The 19,210-nt window shown below is 37.2% G+C and overlaps 1 protein-coding gene across 1 annotated transcript in view; it reads left to right on the forward strand.

Annotated features, from left to right (window-relative positions):
* The window catches only part of PTPN13 (protein tyrosine phosphatase non-receptor type 13), a 196,755-nt gene extending 183,427 nt beyond the window's left edge, over window positions 1-13,328 (forward strand). Inside the window, 8 exon segments of the mRNA XM_037529548.2 lie at window positions 1,330-1,433; window positions 2,565-2,713; window positions 4,190-4,280; window positions 6,310-6,647; window positions 9,225-9,440; window positions 10,705-10,767; window positions 12,592-12,663; window positions 12,665-13,328. Coding sequence (XP_037385445.2) covers window positions 1,330-1,433; window positions 2,565-2,713; window positions 4,190-4,280; window positions 6,310-6,647; window positions 9,225-9,440; window positions 10,705-10,767; window positions 12,592-12,663; window positions 12,665-12,688 — 1,057 coding nt within the window. The 3' untranslated portion in view covers window positions 12,689-13,328.
* The last annotated feature ends 5,882 nt before the right edge of the window (window positions 13,329-19,210 follow it).

Below are 19,210 nucleotides of genomic sequence, written 5' to 3' on the forward strand. Positions count from 1 at the left end.
TAAATTTTTCACTAAGTTAGACAAGGGGATACTTATGATTAATGTAGATGTGTATAGAGTTTTATACCTGAAATACCTAACATTTACAAATATCCAGGCAAACTGCCAATGGCAGTTGTAAAGATACAAGCTCTTTCCTGTTGGACATGGGAAGAGAAAAAAGGAAAAAGGTAAATTAGTATAATCTTTGGGTGGCAATTGGAAACATTAACATATAAATTTATATGTATGTTAAAATTCTCCAATACACTTTATTTTGACATCTTTGAAATATACGGTCTTGTAACTACAATAATCAATATTATTTCTTTCTTAAATAAAATGATAACTGTATCTTATAGGGAAGTTGTATTCTATCCATTCAAAGAACTGTGGTATAAATCCTTTGACCTAGAAATTTATATTTAGGAATTGGTCCCACTACTGTGTTTGTACAGAGACATTTCTACAGAAGCATTCATTACAGCATTGTTTATAGTAGTAAAAAACCATAACAGGCACAAAAAAAATTAGGGTGTGCTCATACAATGAAATACTAAGCAGGTGTTCAAAAGAATGAGAAGCAACTGCCTAATTTGGAAGGATCTCCAAAATACATCCTTACCGACAAAGTTTACTTGCTAGAAGACGAAAATAACCTTACAGATGTAGAGCTTACAAATTAGATGTTAATTGTGACTCATAATTAGTTGGAGCAAAAGAAAACATCTACCATAACAGCAGCATAATTGCTGCCCTCTTATTAATATTATGGGAGCATTAGTACATGTCTTACTTTAATTGTATATCCTAATTTCACTAAACAAGTACTGTTTGCTTTATTCCCCTGTATAATGGAAAGTGAAAAATATATTCAGGTTTTTATATTACCCTTTTTTCATCTCATTTTAGCCCTAAACACTATTCTCCAAAAACATTAGATGTGTACTGAGTTTCATTACATTGAGTTTCCAGAAACAGGTGTATCCTCATTCAAAGCAATAGAGATATATCCTGACACAATTGAAATCAGTCATCTATGTTGATGAGTGGAAATCAAACCACCACCTTCTCCTGCCCCAAAGGATTCATTCAGACCAAGGTTCAAGATTGCTTGAGAATAAATTTGAAGCTATATTAATAAATTCCGCATCTCAGTTTACTTATCAGTTGACTTTATCTACCAATAAATTTTAAGGATTCTGGTTTTCTTTTATTTTCTTAAATTCAGATCATTGATTTTAAAATATTATAATAATTACAGGGGAAAATGGTGGTTTAGAGCCATATTTCAATTTATTTGGGAGACAAACTGAAGAAAATATTGCAAATATGTTCTGTTGTTCATAGCTCAATTCAGAAGTCCCAAGAAAGGAAGACTGATGACGATGAAATAACTTGGGAAAGTGATGAATTGCCCATAGAGACAATAAACCATGAAAATTCTGACAAAGGTAAGAATTTTCTTAAGTTTTTTAATCAAAAACAATAGAAAAACAGTATACAGATGTTACTTCGCCATATGTGTATATTACTTGGTTTTATACGTAAACTCAAATCATGTCAATAAATACCAACATTCATTTCTATAATTAGCTATTTATAGTGGGAAGCTAAAATGCTCAGTGACTTGGAATAAAACATACTGATAAATCTATACATTTTCTTTTAAAAAGTCACAATTTTGCCATTCTGGAATGAAAAGTAAAAGTATAAATATGTACTATTTTACATATACTAAAATATTTTAGAATAGCTCAAAGATAGGGATTTATTATTACCCTTGAATTCCAACTAATTTTTTAGAGCAAGAATAAGTCTGTCTGAATTTCTTTCTGAAGCATCTCTCTTAACCTTTTCCTGATATGTTGGCAAGCTAATTCAAGTGCAGAGTAGTAACAAGACTAGTTACATTTTCCTGGAGAACACAGTGACATTTGAGTAAAGAGAGGCAAAAAGAAACTCTGGTCAGTTAGTGGAGTGTTAAAAGTGGGTACATTATTACAATTAGTCTTTTTCCTGGTCCCTTATTTAGGTTTTCTAAATTCCTGCTGTGAGTGAGACCATCTGGTATTTTTCTTTTTCTCTCTGGCTTTCTTTTCTTTTTCTTTTTATTTCGCTGAGCATGATCCCTTCCAACTCCATACATGTTGCTGCAAATTGCATGAGTTTATCTTTTTTGATTGCTGAGTGATATTCCATTGTGTATATATACCAAAAACCAACAAGCAACTATAGACCAGAGATACACTACAGTGGGGAGCAAAGGAGGAGAAGAGGGATTAGGGTCAGAAAAAGGGGGTGGGAATTGTAGGGGGAATATAACCAAAATGAAAGTGCATACATTATGCAAAAATGAAAAATGATGTAAGAATTATATAAAATAATTCATTTAAAAAGTGGGTACAAAGGTCTTGCTATGGCTAAGATCTATGTTCATCGTAGTTAGCTACATATTAATTCTATTAGCTCATTAATACTCATTTTGTTAAAGTAAATGAGTGAGAATAGGCTCAAATTAATCACTTGTTGACTTAAGCAGTTCTGTGGGGACTTTTTTTAATTAACTGTTGTTTTTTTATTAGATCATCCCTTTCTGACAGTTGAGGAACTTGCTGCACTCCCCATCGTCAAAGTGCTACCCTCGGGTAAATACACTGGAACCAATTTGAAATCAGTCATTCGAATGTTGAGGGGTTTACTGGATCAAGGAATTCCTTCTAAGGAACTGGAAGTAAGTGGCTTCAACATGCAGTTCTTTCTCAAAGTTTTATGGAGTAAGAAAAATTTTGGAAATGTCTGTTACTTTACAGCTCTACCTGTAGTTGACTTCCAACTATAAAGGTACCATCATATCACATCTAATAGTAAATTAATTTTTCTAGTTAGAACCCTAATAGTATTGATTTAAAATGATCTCTTTAGCCACTTTGGATCTTGATGAATTTCCCGAAAATTATCTTCCTGTCTCTTCTGTAGGGATAAAGAGTTTTTTAAAAAAAAAGTCATGCTTCAATTCTAACCATCTACCAAATATTATATTTAATATAATGTAGATATGGCTTATCATTAACTATAGTTTCTAATTTAATTTAGTTCCATGAATGTGTCCCCCAGTTCAAAGTAGGAATGGTTCAGAACCCCTGCTCCTCTGGTCTTGCTGACACCCTCCATATTTACCACTAAGTAAAAGAGATATGTAACACGTCTGTGGTTTAAGGGTTTACCTTGTCCCTCTCCCTCCAACCACTTTCTTGAGCTTTCTGTAGCCACTAAAGTCAAAAGAGCTCATTTCTTCTGAGATCTTCTGTAATGTGCTAGATGCTTTGTATTTAATCCTCAAGAGTGTGTGTGTATGTGTGTGTGTGTGTGTGTGCAATTCCATTAGTAGATTTTGGAAATAAGCTTACAATACTTAAGATACACTTTTCCTCTCCCCATCTCTATTTTGTTGAAATGATTTTTTATTTAACACCTTAAATATAAATATCAACATCCCAAAGACCTTTTATCACAACCATTTATAAAGCAGATCTTTACTTTTAACACAGTAGGTTGCTCATTTCTTCAGCGCATATGTCATAATGTTTATTTATTTCTTTATTGCCGCTATCTCCCAGTAGGTTGTCAGCTCCAGAAGATCCAGAATCATATCTTCTTGCTCCCCACTGTATTCCCAGCCTTGCAAGTAGTAGGCATTCAATATGTAGTTGTTGAGTGTCTGGATCTATGGATAAAAAGTGAGAACAAGTTAACATTAGAACAGGACAATTCTACTACATGGAATTTTCTGTGACCCCACAGACAATATTGTCAAGAAATTCTGCTCTACCTCATTACTTAAACCAAAATTGTTTTTGAGTTCTACTGTTTTCTAAAAAATATAAGTATGTCCGTGTGTGTGTGTGTGTGTGTATAGTCAGACATTTAAACCTGAATTATTAAAGTACAAATACTTCCTCTCAAAGTTTGTTGATGATAACTTTTTAAGTTGAAAATATTTGCAACTATATTTCAACAGCTGTTTATCAAATGAATTTTGAGGTTACAGACTTATTTATCTTGACAAGGTATATCTACTTCTTAACACTAAAAGTCTGCCCTCATCAATAATGTATTTTGTACTCTGCATATTTAAAGCATTTGCAATTATTAGTGAATTATTGCTTATCTCAACAAATTTAACTTTATTCCCAATCTTTTCTTACAGACTCTTCAAGAATTAAAACCTTTAGATCAGTGTCTAATCGGGCAAACTAAGGAAAACAGAAAGAAGAACCGATATAAAAATATACTTCCCTGTAAGTTTCAATGTGGCATCAAATCAAATGTATATTTAATAATTTGAACTGATTTCAAACTTTAGTTTATCCTACCTCTCACATAAGCATGTACATACACACCACCCACACATCCGTGTACACACACACTGAGGTTTATATCACATAAATTTATAGCAAATAAATTCACTTATATAATATGTATTCACTTATATAATATGTATTCCTTTTTAAATTATGTATCCTGAAAAATCAGAAAAACCTTAAATATTTCTTCATTCATGAATTTTTACTAGTATACCACTAGAAATTAATCAGTGATGCCAAATTAGTTATTTTATTGTCTTTTTAAAACTGTGGCTCTTGGATAAGCAATTTCTCAGGTTCATGTGTCAAAACCAACATCTATTTATTCCACTCATTAAAAGTTTATCATCATACCTGTGGCACCAAATAGCTACACATGCACTGGCTGCATTGGTAATCGTCAGCCACATTTATATGGTATCAGTCCATTGGATTATAGCATTGATGCTGCCTTTGCAGGAAGTCATAAATGCAAAGACTATAGAACAAGTAGTGACAAATTGGAAAAAAAATACTGCAGTTGAATTTTTTCATTCAAGATGGAAGGCACAACATTCATTTTGGAAAATTTCCTGTAAGAAATAATTCTTATATGATGTTTTAAAAAAGGAATAGGGCCTCCCCTGGTGGCGCAGCGGTTGAGCGCTGGGCTGCGAGGCTGCCTGCAGCCTCTGCGGTGCCGGTTCATTCCCCGGCCGCCGGCGAGGGTCCCACAAAAAAATAAATAAATAAATAAATGTAATAAAGCACAATTTGGCATAATATAGGTAAGCATTACTTCAGGCACCCCCAAAAAAAAATGACGAGCCCAATATCCCAAAGCCATACTAGAATAAGGCATAAATCAAAAACTACTGAGTGGATTTTGTTTCATAGACTAAGGGATAGACATCAAGTAATAAAAGGACTATTGATAGATTTTGAAACCTATTACTAAAGTCTTAATTTGCTAATCACAGAAGTTACCAGTTAAATTTATAGATATTTGAAACAAGTTACTTTGAAAGTGTAAGTACATACAAGTTCTCTTGGATAAGATGTATACCATGGTAGCCTGGTTTAAAACTTATGTTTTGGGGGCCTCCCCTGGTGGCGCAGCGGTTGAGCACTGGGCTGCGAGGCTGCCCACAACCTCTGCAGCGCCAGTAGTTCCCTGGCCACCGGCGAGGGTCCCACAAAAAAAAAACAAAACTTACGTTTTGACTTTATGAAATACAGCTAGACACAGAATGTCTATTGTGTTTGTGATTATTTTGCTGCTTATTAAAAAGAATGTAATTTAATTAGATGAGCAAGAGTTTTATATGCAATGATATTTGTGTACTGTGACACTGGTTTTGTTCTAAAGACACTGATTTTGTTCTTCAAATAGAAAAGTGTTGCTGCTTCTCTAGTTATTTATTAAGATACTAAAGGCATCTATTGATTTAATGATTTTAAATTCAGGGCCTCTGTGGTGGCTCAGGGTTAAATTCTCAGTGCTATCGAGCTATCCCTAGGCACTGCAGCATGAGTTTGATCCCCAGCCAGAGAGCTAACCCACATAGTGCAGCAGACCTCTCCTGTCTTGCCCACTGTTCCCCTCAGCAGTGTATTTCAGTAGATCTTCCTGTTCTGCTCTCCACTCTCTCTGGTGAATCCTCTCACCCCCTACAAGTCTGGCCTACACCCCAGTTCTTATATGCATAAATAAAAATAAATCTTAAAAAAAAAAACAATAATTTTAAGTTCAACTAAATCTATGTAAATAATAAATATCAATTTTTTTGTCAGTGACTCAGAGTTGACATCTTAGATATACTTGTAATATGAGTGAAAAATGAAAATGTGCCTTTAATTTGAAATGTGTTTGGCATTTTATCTGTTATTATGAGGAATTCCTCATGATCGTTGACTAATTCTGTTCATAAAGCTCCTTTTTAAATGCAATGTAGACATTTGTTTTGTGGTGGAAAATTCACAGATGATGCTACAAGAGTGCCTCTTGGAGATGAAGGTGGATATATCAACGCCAGCTTCATTAAGATACCAGTGGGGAAAGAAGAATTCGTTTACATTGCCTGCCAAGGCCCTCTCCCTACAACTGTTGGAGATTTCTGGCAGATGATTTGGGAACAAAATTCAACAGTGATAGCCATGATGACCCAAGAAGTAGAAGGAGAAAAAATCAAATGTCAGCGTTATTGGCCTAACATCCTAGGCAAAACCACAATGGTCAATGACAGACTTCGGCTGGCTCTTGTGAGACTGCAGCAGCTGAAGGGCTTTGTAGTAAGGGCAATGACCCTGGAAGATATTCAGGTAGGTTAATTAAATCTTTCTGCTTACCAAAGCTTATCTCCTACTTGGGATCTAGGCCTGAATTCTTTCCTTGATTGCATCAACATATTTCTAAATAAAAGCCACTGACTTCTTGGTTCCAATTTTAGTGGAACTAATGCAACCTATTCTTTTTTATATAATATAAGCTTAATAATGTGACACTCTTCATGAATTCTGCCAAATAATGCCCTCTAGTATGTAGTATATTTAAAAGAAAACAAGAACACCGGACTTTTAATGTGAGTATCCAGTTCCTTGCTTAGTGACAGCATAAAATGGGTCAACAACTAAGTGCTGAAAACTCATTTTTTTTTATTTCAAACCTCTAAGTAGATTCAAAAAAACTGTTTTCAAACCTCTACGTAGAAAGCATTCCCCCATAAAAATAGCTTACCACATTTGAGAATACAGGGACAATTTTAGCACATACATTTGTCATTCGAATAATTCCAAATGCAGTGACCTAATTAGCCTGAATTAGATAAGTGAACATACCTTAAGTAAAACTACTACTAGTTTCCTCACCTCCACACCCTCTCACTTTATGACATTTCCCCCCTCCTCCCATTAGTAACTAGGTTTGGGTAATGTTTCCTGTTGGAGTTTTAGCTTTCTTAAAGAAACAGAGTCATTTTACTTTCCTAGGAACAAAGTATATCATCTCAATTTATTGGCGTCACGTAAACATAACCTGTGAATGTACTTCATGATTTTTTATGAAAACTTTTAAGATTTATTCTCTTAGCAAGTTTCAAATATAGGAAACATTGTTATTAACTATAGTCCCCATGTACATTACATCACAATGACTTAATTAATAGCTGGAATTTATACTTTTTCACGCCCTTCTCCCATTTCACCCAACCTCCAACCCCTGCCTCTGGTAACCACCAATCTAGTCTATGTATCCATGAGCTCTGGTTTCATTTGGTTGGCTGGTCAGTTGATTTGTTTGTGGGGGGTTGTTAAAATCCACATAAAAGCGAATGTTTTTCTTTGACTTATTTCACTCAGCATAGTACCCTCAAGGTCCATCCACGTTGTAAATGACAAGATTTCCTTCTTTTATAAAACTGAATACTGTTCCATGGTGTACACATAAGACATTTTCTTCATCCACTGATGGAAACTTAGGTTGCTTTCAGGTCTTGGTTATTGTAAACACTGCAATGAACTTGACATATCCTTTTTTTCAAGCTAGCATTTTTGTTTTCTTTGAATGAATATTCAGAAGTGAAACTGCTGAATAATGTGGTAGTTCTATTTTTTAGTTTTTTGACAAACCTCCATACTCTTCCATAGTGGCTGCATCAGCTTATATTCCCACCAGCAGTACACAGGGTTCTCTCTTCTCCACATCCTTGCCAACACTTATTATTTCTTGTCTTTTTTTGATAATGTTCTAACAGGTGTTAGGTCATGTCTCTTGATTGTAGTTTTGATTTGCATCTCCCTGATCATTAGTCCTGTTGAGCACCTTTTTATGTACCTCATGGCATTCGTATATCTTCCTTGGAAGGAAAAGTGTCTGTTTAAATTCTCCCCATTTTAAAAACAGATTGTTTAAATTTTTGCATTGAATTATATAAATCCTAATGTATTTTGGATATTAACCCCTTATCAGATATATAATTTGCACATATTTTCTTCTGTTGCTGCCTAGGTTGGTCCTAGGTTACCTTTTTATTTTGTTGGTTTCCTTTGTAGTACAGAAGTGTTTAGTTTGCTATAATCCCACTTATTTACTTTTGCTTTTGTTACTTTTGCTTTTGGTGTCAAATGTAAAAAATCATCACCAAGACCTTGTGTCAAGGAGCTTTCTTCCTATGTTTTTTTAAGGAATTCTATGGTTTCAGGTCTTAATTCTAATCTTTCATCCATTTTGAGTTAATACTGTACATGGTGTAAGATAAGGTTTAATGAATTTCATTCTTTTGTATATAGTTGTCCCTTCATGATTTTTGATTTGTGATTTTATGAAAATACTGATTTATACCAGCCTACCTATTATTTATGCTAACATAATTTTTCAGTATTCCTTAAGTGATTTGTTTACTTTGCACATGTTTATGTAGCTTAGGTCTTCAGAGACAAAAAGAAATCCCTGGTTCATACTGAGCACATACTTTCTAATGAGCATATACTGCTAAAAAGAAGAAAATTAAGAATAAGCACATACTGCTATTGATGGTGCTATGGGAAAAATTATGTGGGAATTGAATGAACACAGGGATATTGAGGGTGAGAGGAGAAGGGCCTTTTATCTGGGGTAGAGTTGAAATGTGGTCATAAAAAAGATTATCATTCATATCAAAATGTAATTTGCCTTTTGGGTTTCCAAAAAATAATTTTTACCAATATTTAAAATGTGAATGTAACAAATCTTGGCAAAAAAGACTCTCCATGTGTTGTTCAATGGAGACTTTTTGTCTCTTCCACTTTTTCATTGGTCTGATCCAATGGACAAGTTAAAATTCGAAAGAACATAATATTATGAGCTAATTATGTCTGACTAATATAGTATGCCTTTGCATTCATTCTGTTATACAATTTCAGACAGGAGAGATACGCCATATTTCTCATCTGAATTTCACTGCCTGGCCAGACCATGACACACCTTCTCAGCCAGATGACTTGCTCACTTTTATCTCCTACATGAGACACATTCACACATCAGGCCCAGTCATCACGCACTGCAGTGCGGGCATTGGACGTTCAGGGACCTTGATATGCATAGATGTGGTTCTAGGACTAATCAGTCAAGATCTTGACGTGAGTACAAAATAGGCTGTAATAAGCAGTTTACAAGAAATAACACTGGAATCAAATTTCTTAATAATGTGTTGTGTCTTACAATTTTTTTTAATTAGTATGAATTCCTTAATTTCCTTCTTAATTTTTACTATACAGAATTGTATTTTAGTGAGCATTGTTGTTCAAAACTGTATAGGCCACAATCAAGAGGAAATAATTCTTCGCATTCATATTTGTTTTTTTTCCCAACCATGTGCTCAGGAACCCCTTGTGTAGTATTGCATTTTACCATTTAGGCATGTTTGAGATAAAGTCAGTATTGTTATACATTAGGATTGGAAAGAAAGTATTTCTCTGAAATGAAGATTCACAGAGGAGTGGCTTATACACATTCTTTTTTGTGTTAATTATTACCTGTAGATGGGAAATGTACGTCTTGTTACAGTAGTCTGTCTGATGTTAGTCTGTCTAAATTTAATCTGCTAGGAGCACAACAGTGAATAAAACAAAGTCTCCTACTCAATAACAAAGATCTAATAGAATGACAAAGAAGGGAGATAATAAACACATTTATAAAAAGTAAATTACATGAATTTTTGAAAGTGATAAATGGTTTGGCATTTGGGAGGAAGTAGAGTAGGTTGAAGAGGCTGAGCATCCCAAACCTGATGCTATTTTAAATTGGATGGCACCACTGAGAAAATACTTGGAATTAAAAAAATTTGTTACCAAATAAGCATATCATCTTATTAATATACCTGTTAGTGTATACCACACTTAAGCTGCTAGAATCAGTCACTCTGGATAATATATAATTTAAGTCCTCTTAAAAGTTCTTAATTAAAAGCAGTTCTCTGTTGCTCTTCAAACTCCACCAAAGCCACCATATTAATGTAAGCACAAAGCAAAATAGTCTGTTTTCCCTTGTTTCAAATATTGGTGAAAATAAAAAGATCAGAAATTTTATTCTGAAAAGCAAAATAGAGAAAAATAATTTGTCCCTTCTTTAAGGATTGATTTTTAGAAATCAGTCAAATTATAGAGGGAAGAAAATTTCTGCTGGGGTTTTAAAATTGAATAACCTTCCTTAATCCTCAGGCGGTCATAAATAAAAGTATAAAATGATGACAGTCAGTTCACAAACCTTTTTTAAGTATAGGTCTCAAGACCACTTGAAGGGGCAGGGAAATGGGATGCATATTTCCGTATAAGCCACTCCTCTGTGAATCTTCAGAATTCAAATTTAGTCACACTTGATCTCACAGAGACTTTCTTTTGGCAGTTTGACATCTCTGCTTTAGTGCGTTGCATGAGACTACAAAGACATGGAATGGTTCAGACAGAGGTGAGTCTTGGTGTCGTCTAATGAACAAATTTTGTGAAGATTCTGATGTTTTAGAAGTTCTCCTTTTTGGTTTCCTACATTGTATAAAACCCAAGATTTATGATACTGACAGACATTTTTAAACATGGGAGATAAGAAAAATAATATATATGTTTCTGGTCTGTCTGTTTTTAGTATTGTCTTTCAATTCAAAATGAGGAAATGCAATCAGCATTGAATAGATTAGAGATAATGGGATGGCATATTGAAAACAAAATGTAGGGGGCTACAGTTTACCATAGAATTATTAACAGCCCTCCCCTCTTTTCAACCTACAAAAGAGAGAAAACATTCTTGCTCCAGAAAGAGCCTCCTCCAGAGGAAATGGATTTCGCAACATCAGCTAGAAAGCAGGCTGACGAGTTGCTCAGCTTAGAGAGGCACTCTTGGGCTAGACTGTACGGGTTTATTTATCCTGTTTAGATCATTTTCATTTCTCTTACCTGAAATCAACCCACTGACCTACATGCTTGTGTCTTTCACAGGGCCATGTTCACATTACCTGACTCCTCTGAGTAGCTCCACCATCCTTTTTTGTATTAGGGGGGGAGGACATAGAAGCTATTTTCATTCATAAATAGATACATTACATCTCTTAACTCTTGACAAATACAAATGTTCATCATCTTTAATATATAATCCACGTACTCTTTTTTAATATACCTCTAACTTAAATCTCTTAAACATTAAGCTAATGTGCAGTCACTTTTTTTTTTTAAGTAAAGAAAACATTGATCTGTGTACACAGTTCTTGAGTCCTAGGAAGTTCACTCTTTCAACAGATATTTATTAAGCGCCTACTATGAACCAGGCACTCTTCTAGGTTCATAGAGCACATGAGTGAATAAAATGGAGGACTCTGGTAGAATGACAAAATCTCCTAGTGAGCTGTAATAAGGAAGGCAGACAATGAGCACATTTGATAAGGGGTGTGTGTGTGTGTGTGTGTGTGCGTGCGTGCACGTTTGTATCTTTGTCTTTGAAGGTGATAAGTGCTTTAAGAGGAAAAGAGTAAAGAAGATGAACTGTGGGGGGGCGGTCAGGATGCTCTTTTAGATAAGGTGCACCTCTGAGAAAGCAACACTTTTGCAAAGATTCAGTGGGGTAACAGCAGGTCATGTAGATATCGGGGAGTAAGAGCCTCCAGGCAGACAGAAACACCTGTGTATAGAAGACCAAGGGGGATATAGGCCTTACATGCCAAGAACGACATGGTCAGTGGCTAGGGTGAGGGAAGATAAGTGGGTGGGGGAAGGTGGAAGGGCCAGCGCTTGGGCTTCCCTCTGAATAAAATGGAGCCAAGGGTGGATTGTCAGGAAGGAGCCACATGACTGGCTCCCATTTTAAAGGATCACTCTGCAGTTGAGGGTTTTACCCAAGTCACCCAGTGGGAAACACTGAAACTGAGAAGTCAGTCCTAGTATTCCTAGCCCCACAGCTCCTTTCTCTACACCACATTGATTCCCAGAGTAGAGAATTGTATCATCAAATCAGAGCTATGTTGTCATTAATCAGAGGCAACTTCATCTAACACTCTGGGATATTTTCAGCCCCACCCCCACCCCCACCCCCTAGGCTTTTCCCCTCCTCGTTTTGTCAGTCTGGTTTCTGTTTGTTATATTTTTATGACACTGAACAATACTGAATCCTCCTAATGTTCAGCACTGTAGCACATTTTTTCCATATTTTCAAAAGTACTCAAATATCACTTCATTAGTGGTGAAGCCACACATTCATACACACATTCACATGCCTCTAAACCCTCTCCCTCTTTTTTTGCCACAGGATCAATATATTTTCTGCTATCAAGTCATCCTTTATGTCCTGACACGTCTTCAAGCTGAAGAAGAGCAAAATAGAGCAACCCCTGCCTCTGAAATGACATGAAAAGAAAAACTTTCTGGATAGCTTCCCATTTCTCTCTTTAACCTCCAACAGACGCCCCTGTTCTCTATCTAAGATAAAGATCCCAGGGCAGCAAGTGCATATAATATCATTATGCTTAACTCTCCTCTACCTCAGAGGGGCATTCTCCATAACAATAATGTTGAAGTGCTGTATTTTTACAGCTAATTTAACCTGTGATAATTATTTAAAAAAGATTTAGCACTAACTGAACAATGCAGATCTTAGGGGTGATTAAGGCAGCATTTGATCATAGTGGACATTGTTACAAAATGCACCCAGTCTATTTTTAACACACCAATTCTGTTTATAGTGAAGTTCTTTTCCAGTATTTTAAATAAAGTAGTTATTTTATAGGGGATACTTGAAACCAGTATTTAAGCTTTAAATGACAATAATATTGGCATAGAGAAAAAGTAGCAAATGTTTACTGTATCAGTTTCTAATGTTTACTATATAGAATTTCCTGTAATATATTTATATACTTTTTCATCAAAATGGAGTTATCAGATGTTTGTAACTGCATCATCTCTTTTTATGTATCATCTCACCTTGTAAATAAACACACACCTTTAAACAAGCCAGAAGTGATTGCCAACAAATTATACATTTTACTGTTTTATTTTGTTAACACCCAGGCCCCTGGGAAGGTAGGAACTTTGGGGCGCCAACTTCCCATCTCCCCACTTGGTCCAAGAGGTGCCAGGGACTGGATGTGCTGTCAGAAACCCTGGCACATCTCCATCAAGGGCTGACGCAAGGGTCAGGTACTAACTAGCGAAGAATCTCAGCCTCCCTTCCTTCACCACCCTGTGTGTAGGGCTGTACCTGATGCATAATGAGAATGTTTCCATTCATAGATGTAGTAAAACTCAGACTATCTCAGCTGACAAGAAGTAATCAAAATATTATCAGGGCCTCCCTGGTGGCACAAGGGGTTAAGACGCAACCTATGAAGCTATTGGCAGCCACTGCATCTCGAGTTTGATCCCCAGCCAGAGAGCAGCGGACCTCGCCTGACTCACCTGCTGCTCCCCTCAGCAGTGTATTTCAGTCCGTCTGTTTGATCTGTTCCCCATCCCATCTCTGGTGAATCCTCACCACCCCCCTACCTCTGGCCAGTACCCCAGTTTTTGTATGCATAAATAAATAAATCTATTTTGAAAAAAAGAAAATAGTATCAGACCACCTGGGCAGGGTTTGCATTTGGGTCTGCCTTGAAAGAGAGATGAGTTCTGAAGGCCTGTTCCTGATGCTCAGCCCTGAATGAATTTCACTAACTTCTGGTTCTGATAGCCTTGAGTGATGCCATTCTAAGTCCCAGAAACTGCTTGGTTTATCCTCAGAGGGTTGACCAATTCTAAGCTGATTAACTTGAATTTCTGATCCTACCCAAATCCAACAAATTTCTGGGATCTATTCCTGAGTATCTGAGGCTATTTGAGGGCAGAAGACATACCAACAAATGCACACAGCCTGACACTGATCCGTTTGACTTCCCTGCCAAGTGGCACAACTCAGAAATGGCTTCAAATCTGGAAAAGTATCACCTTCACCATTCCCTCATCAGTCCAAACAATTTTTATATGTTAGGTTGTAGCTAAAGATTTAATTTGGAAAAAAAAAAAATTAAGATATTTGAAAGCTCCTATTCTGGCCATGAAGCCTTGTTTTCCTGTCTTTGCATAGGAAATCAGGTCAGCAGGGCTGCGGCCAGTAGCTAATGTCACAAAACGGGAGAGGGGGAAGCTAGAGAAGGATCCTTTTTCTGGAAAACAGCTAGAAAGTGGAAAACTGTGGCAGGAAAATGCAGGTTTCAGTTTACAACCCTGAATGGAAACTTCATTATAGTAAGTACATCACTGCCCTTGTCTGGCTCTATAACCATGGAATGGAGCGAGCCATTTGCGAGGGTTCCTGTGGGTTAGAAAGCATGACTACTGAGCCACAGTGGTACCTGGAGTGACTCAAATCAGATGAATGAATAAATACTGACGCTTAGCACACATTAGGTAGCTAAGTATGATAAAATACACATCCAAGCATGATGACCCCAAGACAAAAGCTTATTTCCACTTTAATAGTCCTGGCCAGATAAATAGCTCATCGGGGCAGATCTCCCTCCAATTTAGAGGTCCCCAGACTGATGAGGGTTATGTAATCACACATACTTCCAAGGCCATCCTGATAATCATCTCCATTCCCCCAGGCCGAGACGGGGAAGGGCACAGAGGACCAGCTGTGGGGGCAGGCCTGGAAGGGGAGCACGTCCCTACCACCCATCCCAGCAGCAAGAACTGGCCAGATGCGGCCTCTGAGTACAAGGAAGCTGGAAAGTGTGCGGCTGAGCAGTTTCCTATGACAGCGCTTAACAGAAGGGGAAGCACAAATCATGATGGAATCGATAAAACTGACTTATATGTCCTGAAAGAATGGTATCTTGGTATATCTAGTCTACCTGAGCATTGCAAGATTAGAAACACCATTTTGTCCCTAAATCAAAATCTTGATAGCTGTGATTAGTAGAAATATTTCTGAATTTTGATAAAGACTAGGGGTTTAATCTGTGATTCTAGATCACCTACCACTGCTCTTGATTATGATTAGTTCTCTAAAGCAATGATGAATCCAAGAAATTAAAATACTCACAAAAGTTATCCTCCAGCCATAGATATTTTGACAGCGAATATTTCCAATTTACATAATTCAGACATAATTGGGGTACGTACCTTATTACCATGGGAATGAATGTAACAATTTTTGGGTTGACCTACTTATAATTATAAAGCCAATTTAAATTTTCATAGATCAGGGCCTCCCTAGTGGTGCAAGGGGTTAAACACCATGAAGCTATCTGCAGCCTCTGCAGCACGAGTTCAATCCCTTTCGGCCAGGTAGCTACCCACATGGCGGGGCAGACCTCTCCTCTCTCACCTGCTGCTCCCCTCAGCAGTGTATTTCAGTCAATCTGCCTGTTCTGTTCCCCACTCTGTCTCTGGTGAATCCCCTCCTGCCCCCCCACACCTCTGGCCTGTACCATAGTTCTTGTATGCATAAATAAATAAATCTTTAAAAAAATAAAATGAATTTTTAAAGGTCAACTTGTAATTGCACTTGGCTGCAAATAATCAAAAACCAACCAAAATGGCTTACACAAATAAGAGATGTATTCTTAAGTAAATAAATTCAGAAGGAAGCAGTTGATTGAATTGAGTCTACAGCTCAAGAACATCAACAGATACATAATTGTCCTCTAAGGCTGCTGTAGCTCCAGATATTATACCTACACTCTAGAAAGAAAATAGTAAAAAATGACAAGAAAGGGTCAGTCAATGCCGTGGGCAGGAAAGCGAAACTCACCATAAATCACAAGCAGATTTCCACTTCTATCTTGTTAGCAAAAACTGCATAGTCAACTCCAGCTTCCAGAAAGTTATTTTTAGCTAGGCATATTGCTGTCCTGAACAAAATCTTGGTAGATAATAAGGACAAAGAAAACAATGAATGTTGGGTAGTAACCAGCAGTGTGTGCATTTCCAGCTCTGCCAAAGCTTCTATCACTCCTTAGAGGCTATGTCTGTCTTTTTTGATCTTTCTGATCCCGGAAGTATCTGAATTTGTGTTAAAAGAGATTCACAGAGACTGAGTTTTTGAAAGTAGCCTTCAGTTTTGAAGATTTGGAGATAAAATTTTATCCATTCACCCAAAATGAAGTCTATTCCAAAGGTTATATACTAAGTAAACTTTCAGGACACTGGCTGGTTAGCAATGTTGCCAGTTTTTTAGCTTAGCTCTAGCAGAATGAGTAAGATGGCCACTCAGGACTCGGCTCCAGATGGAAAAAGTACACACAAAGGCTGGCCCACAGGTTGCTTATGGACTACAATGTGATTCATTAAAATGAGTTAAGCTGATTTATTGTTTTTACCCTCTGAGTAATTGACTACACAAAGAAAGAGAAGAGGACAGAACACCTAGCTGTCACTACCCATTCATTATTCCAGGTGATTTGTGTTACCTTTCAGGATGTTGAGGATTGAATGCTAACATCCTTTAAGAGAAGGAACTGAAATCCAGGAATGTCACTTGCCCAAGAGCCAGGATTTAATTTCAGGTTTGCTCACTAAACCATGACTCTAGAGCGTTCTTGCTCCTTATGTGGGTTACATCAGGCAGTCCCGTGTTCTGTCCACAGTCCTAAGCTACCCCAACTATGCCCCTCACTTTTCCAGACATAATTAGACTCATTCTTCTTAACCCTATTTCTCTGGTCCCACTTCTGAGCTTCATATAGGCCGTGGATTTCAGGAACTTAAAATCCACATCAGTTAAAACACAATTTATTCAGTTAGAACTTTCTTTAATTACTGTGTTGAAGGTGGTGTCCCCTGTAACCCAATTTCCAACAGGGGGTGTGGGTGCTGAGGCCTCTCCACACCAGTCAGCAATTCTCAGGCTCCAACAGTATCCAAGAATTCAACTCAGTCTTGGTGCTATCCACCGGGAATGCCTCACTTTCCACAGGGTAAGTCTCAAGATCATAGTTCAGATGCCGGCTATAAGCCCCAGGCAAGCTCCTGCTTCTCACTGACTATAGATCAGAGGTTCCCACTACCTTTCCTCATACTTCCGCTACCTGTCACAAATCCCAGGTTATGATCTATGCTTCTGATCAACTCATTATAAGTCAGAGATTCCCAGGACACCCACCTCAGATTTGATTTATTCGTGGTTTTCAAAAATTGATTTAACATAACAAGAAACTCAACATTATGGAAATCCCAAGACTTTTGAAGGAACTGTGAGATTGGAACTGTGAATGGAAATCAAATATGTGTGAAAAATTTATTTCAGTCCTAAATATATATATTTCCTATAAATCACAATATTACAACAATATTATTTGTCCTAAAAATAATATGTGGCCTCCTGGACAACTTTACAATTTCCAGTTCTTCTCAGTAACACATTCACAGCCCATCTCTAGAGATATTGGTCTTCTGATATGACTGCTTCCAAACCCTTACAATAATTTGTGTTGCTTCTGTCTTACAGCACGTATTTCATCCTGGGCATGCACTGACCTTGGTAAATACCGACCACTTCCTTAGCACATTGGATTTTACCATTTATGCTAAATACCTACATAAAGAAATAATTTTAAAACTCATTTTAGGTTGATTCTTTAAAACTCATGGTAATTCTCATTTTAGATTGGAGAATCTCTGTTAATACTATACACTGTGTTCATTGCAGTGATCTTTTTGCCACTAGACTATAAACCACAAGGGCAAGCTCCTACATGTCTGTACATAGCAGGGACTAGTTTCTCAAAACACAAACTTGTATCAGATGGCTGTGAGAATCTCCAAGTAGTAGAGCAACAGTTGGGAGTTAAAAGTCATTTCACAAGTCTGCACATTTTTTCCCACATAAATAATACTTGTGACACCAAAGGCTAACGAGGTTATTTCTGTACTATCAAAAAGGCAGGGGATCTTGTGGTGTTGTTTAATTTGGGGGGTCCCTGCCCTCAAACTATTTCTTGAAGTAAAGTATGTTTACCTTTCATCTGCTCTAGGGATTATAGACTCAAACTTTTAAAGTTATACAACCTTTCACACTCTGCCCACCACCAGGCCCCAAACAGTCCTCCACCATGTTCCATTGGGCACCTTTCCTCCCCACTTCCATTCCATCCCACCTTCTTCTTCCACTGGTTGCTTCAGCTTTGCAGTCAGATGTTGAGTTTATTGCTGGTTTGGCTTTGACTGACCCTTTGGTATGTTTCTCTATATTCCACAAATAAGTGAGACCATCTGGTTTCTATCTTTCTTTCTGACTTATTTCACTTAGCATGATCCTCTCCAGTTCCCTCCATGTTGTGGCAATGGCAGTAATATTCCACTGTGTGTGTGTATGTACCATATTTTTCTGATCCTCTTCTCTGTCTTTGAGCACTTCAGCCATTTCCATAATTTAGCTATTGTAAATAATGCTACAATGAACATAAAAGTACATATATCCCTTTGAATTAGTGTTTTTGCATTCTTTGGGTAGCTATCTAGAAGTGGAATTGCTGGGTCATATGGCCGGTCCATTTTTAACATTTTGAGAAATCTCCATACTGTTTTCCATAGAGGCTAGATCAGTTCATATTTCCACCAACAGTGTGTGAGGGTTCTCAAAAAGGCATTCTTATAAATGCTATAAAAATATCATTATCAGGCCTCCCATGGTGGCACAGGGGGTTGAGCACCGCACTGTGAAGCTGTCCACAGTCTCTGCAGTGCTGGTTCCATGCCAGCCAGCTGGTAAGGGTCCCACATGGCGCCACAGAACTCTTCTGTCCCGCCCGCTGCTCCCCTCAGCAGTGTGTTTCATCAGTCTGCCTGTTCTGTTCCCTGCTCCGTCTCTGGTGAATCCTCTCACCCTCCCGCACATCTGGACTGTACCCCAGTTCTTGTATAAATAAATAAATAAATACATAGATAGATAA

The sequence above is a fragment of the Talpa occidentalis genome, unplaced genomic scaffold, assembly GCF_014898055.3.
Source record: "Talpa occidentalis isolate TD23 unplaced genomic scaffold, MPIMG_talOcc4v2.1 talOcc4.6, whole genome shotgun sequence".
In the NCBI taxonomy this organism is placed as follows: Eukaryota; Metazoa; Chordata; class Mammalia; order Eulipotyphla; family Talpidae; genus Talpa; species Talpa occidentalis.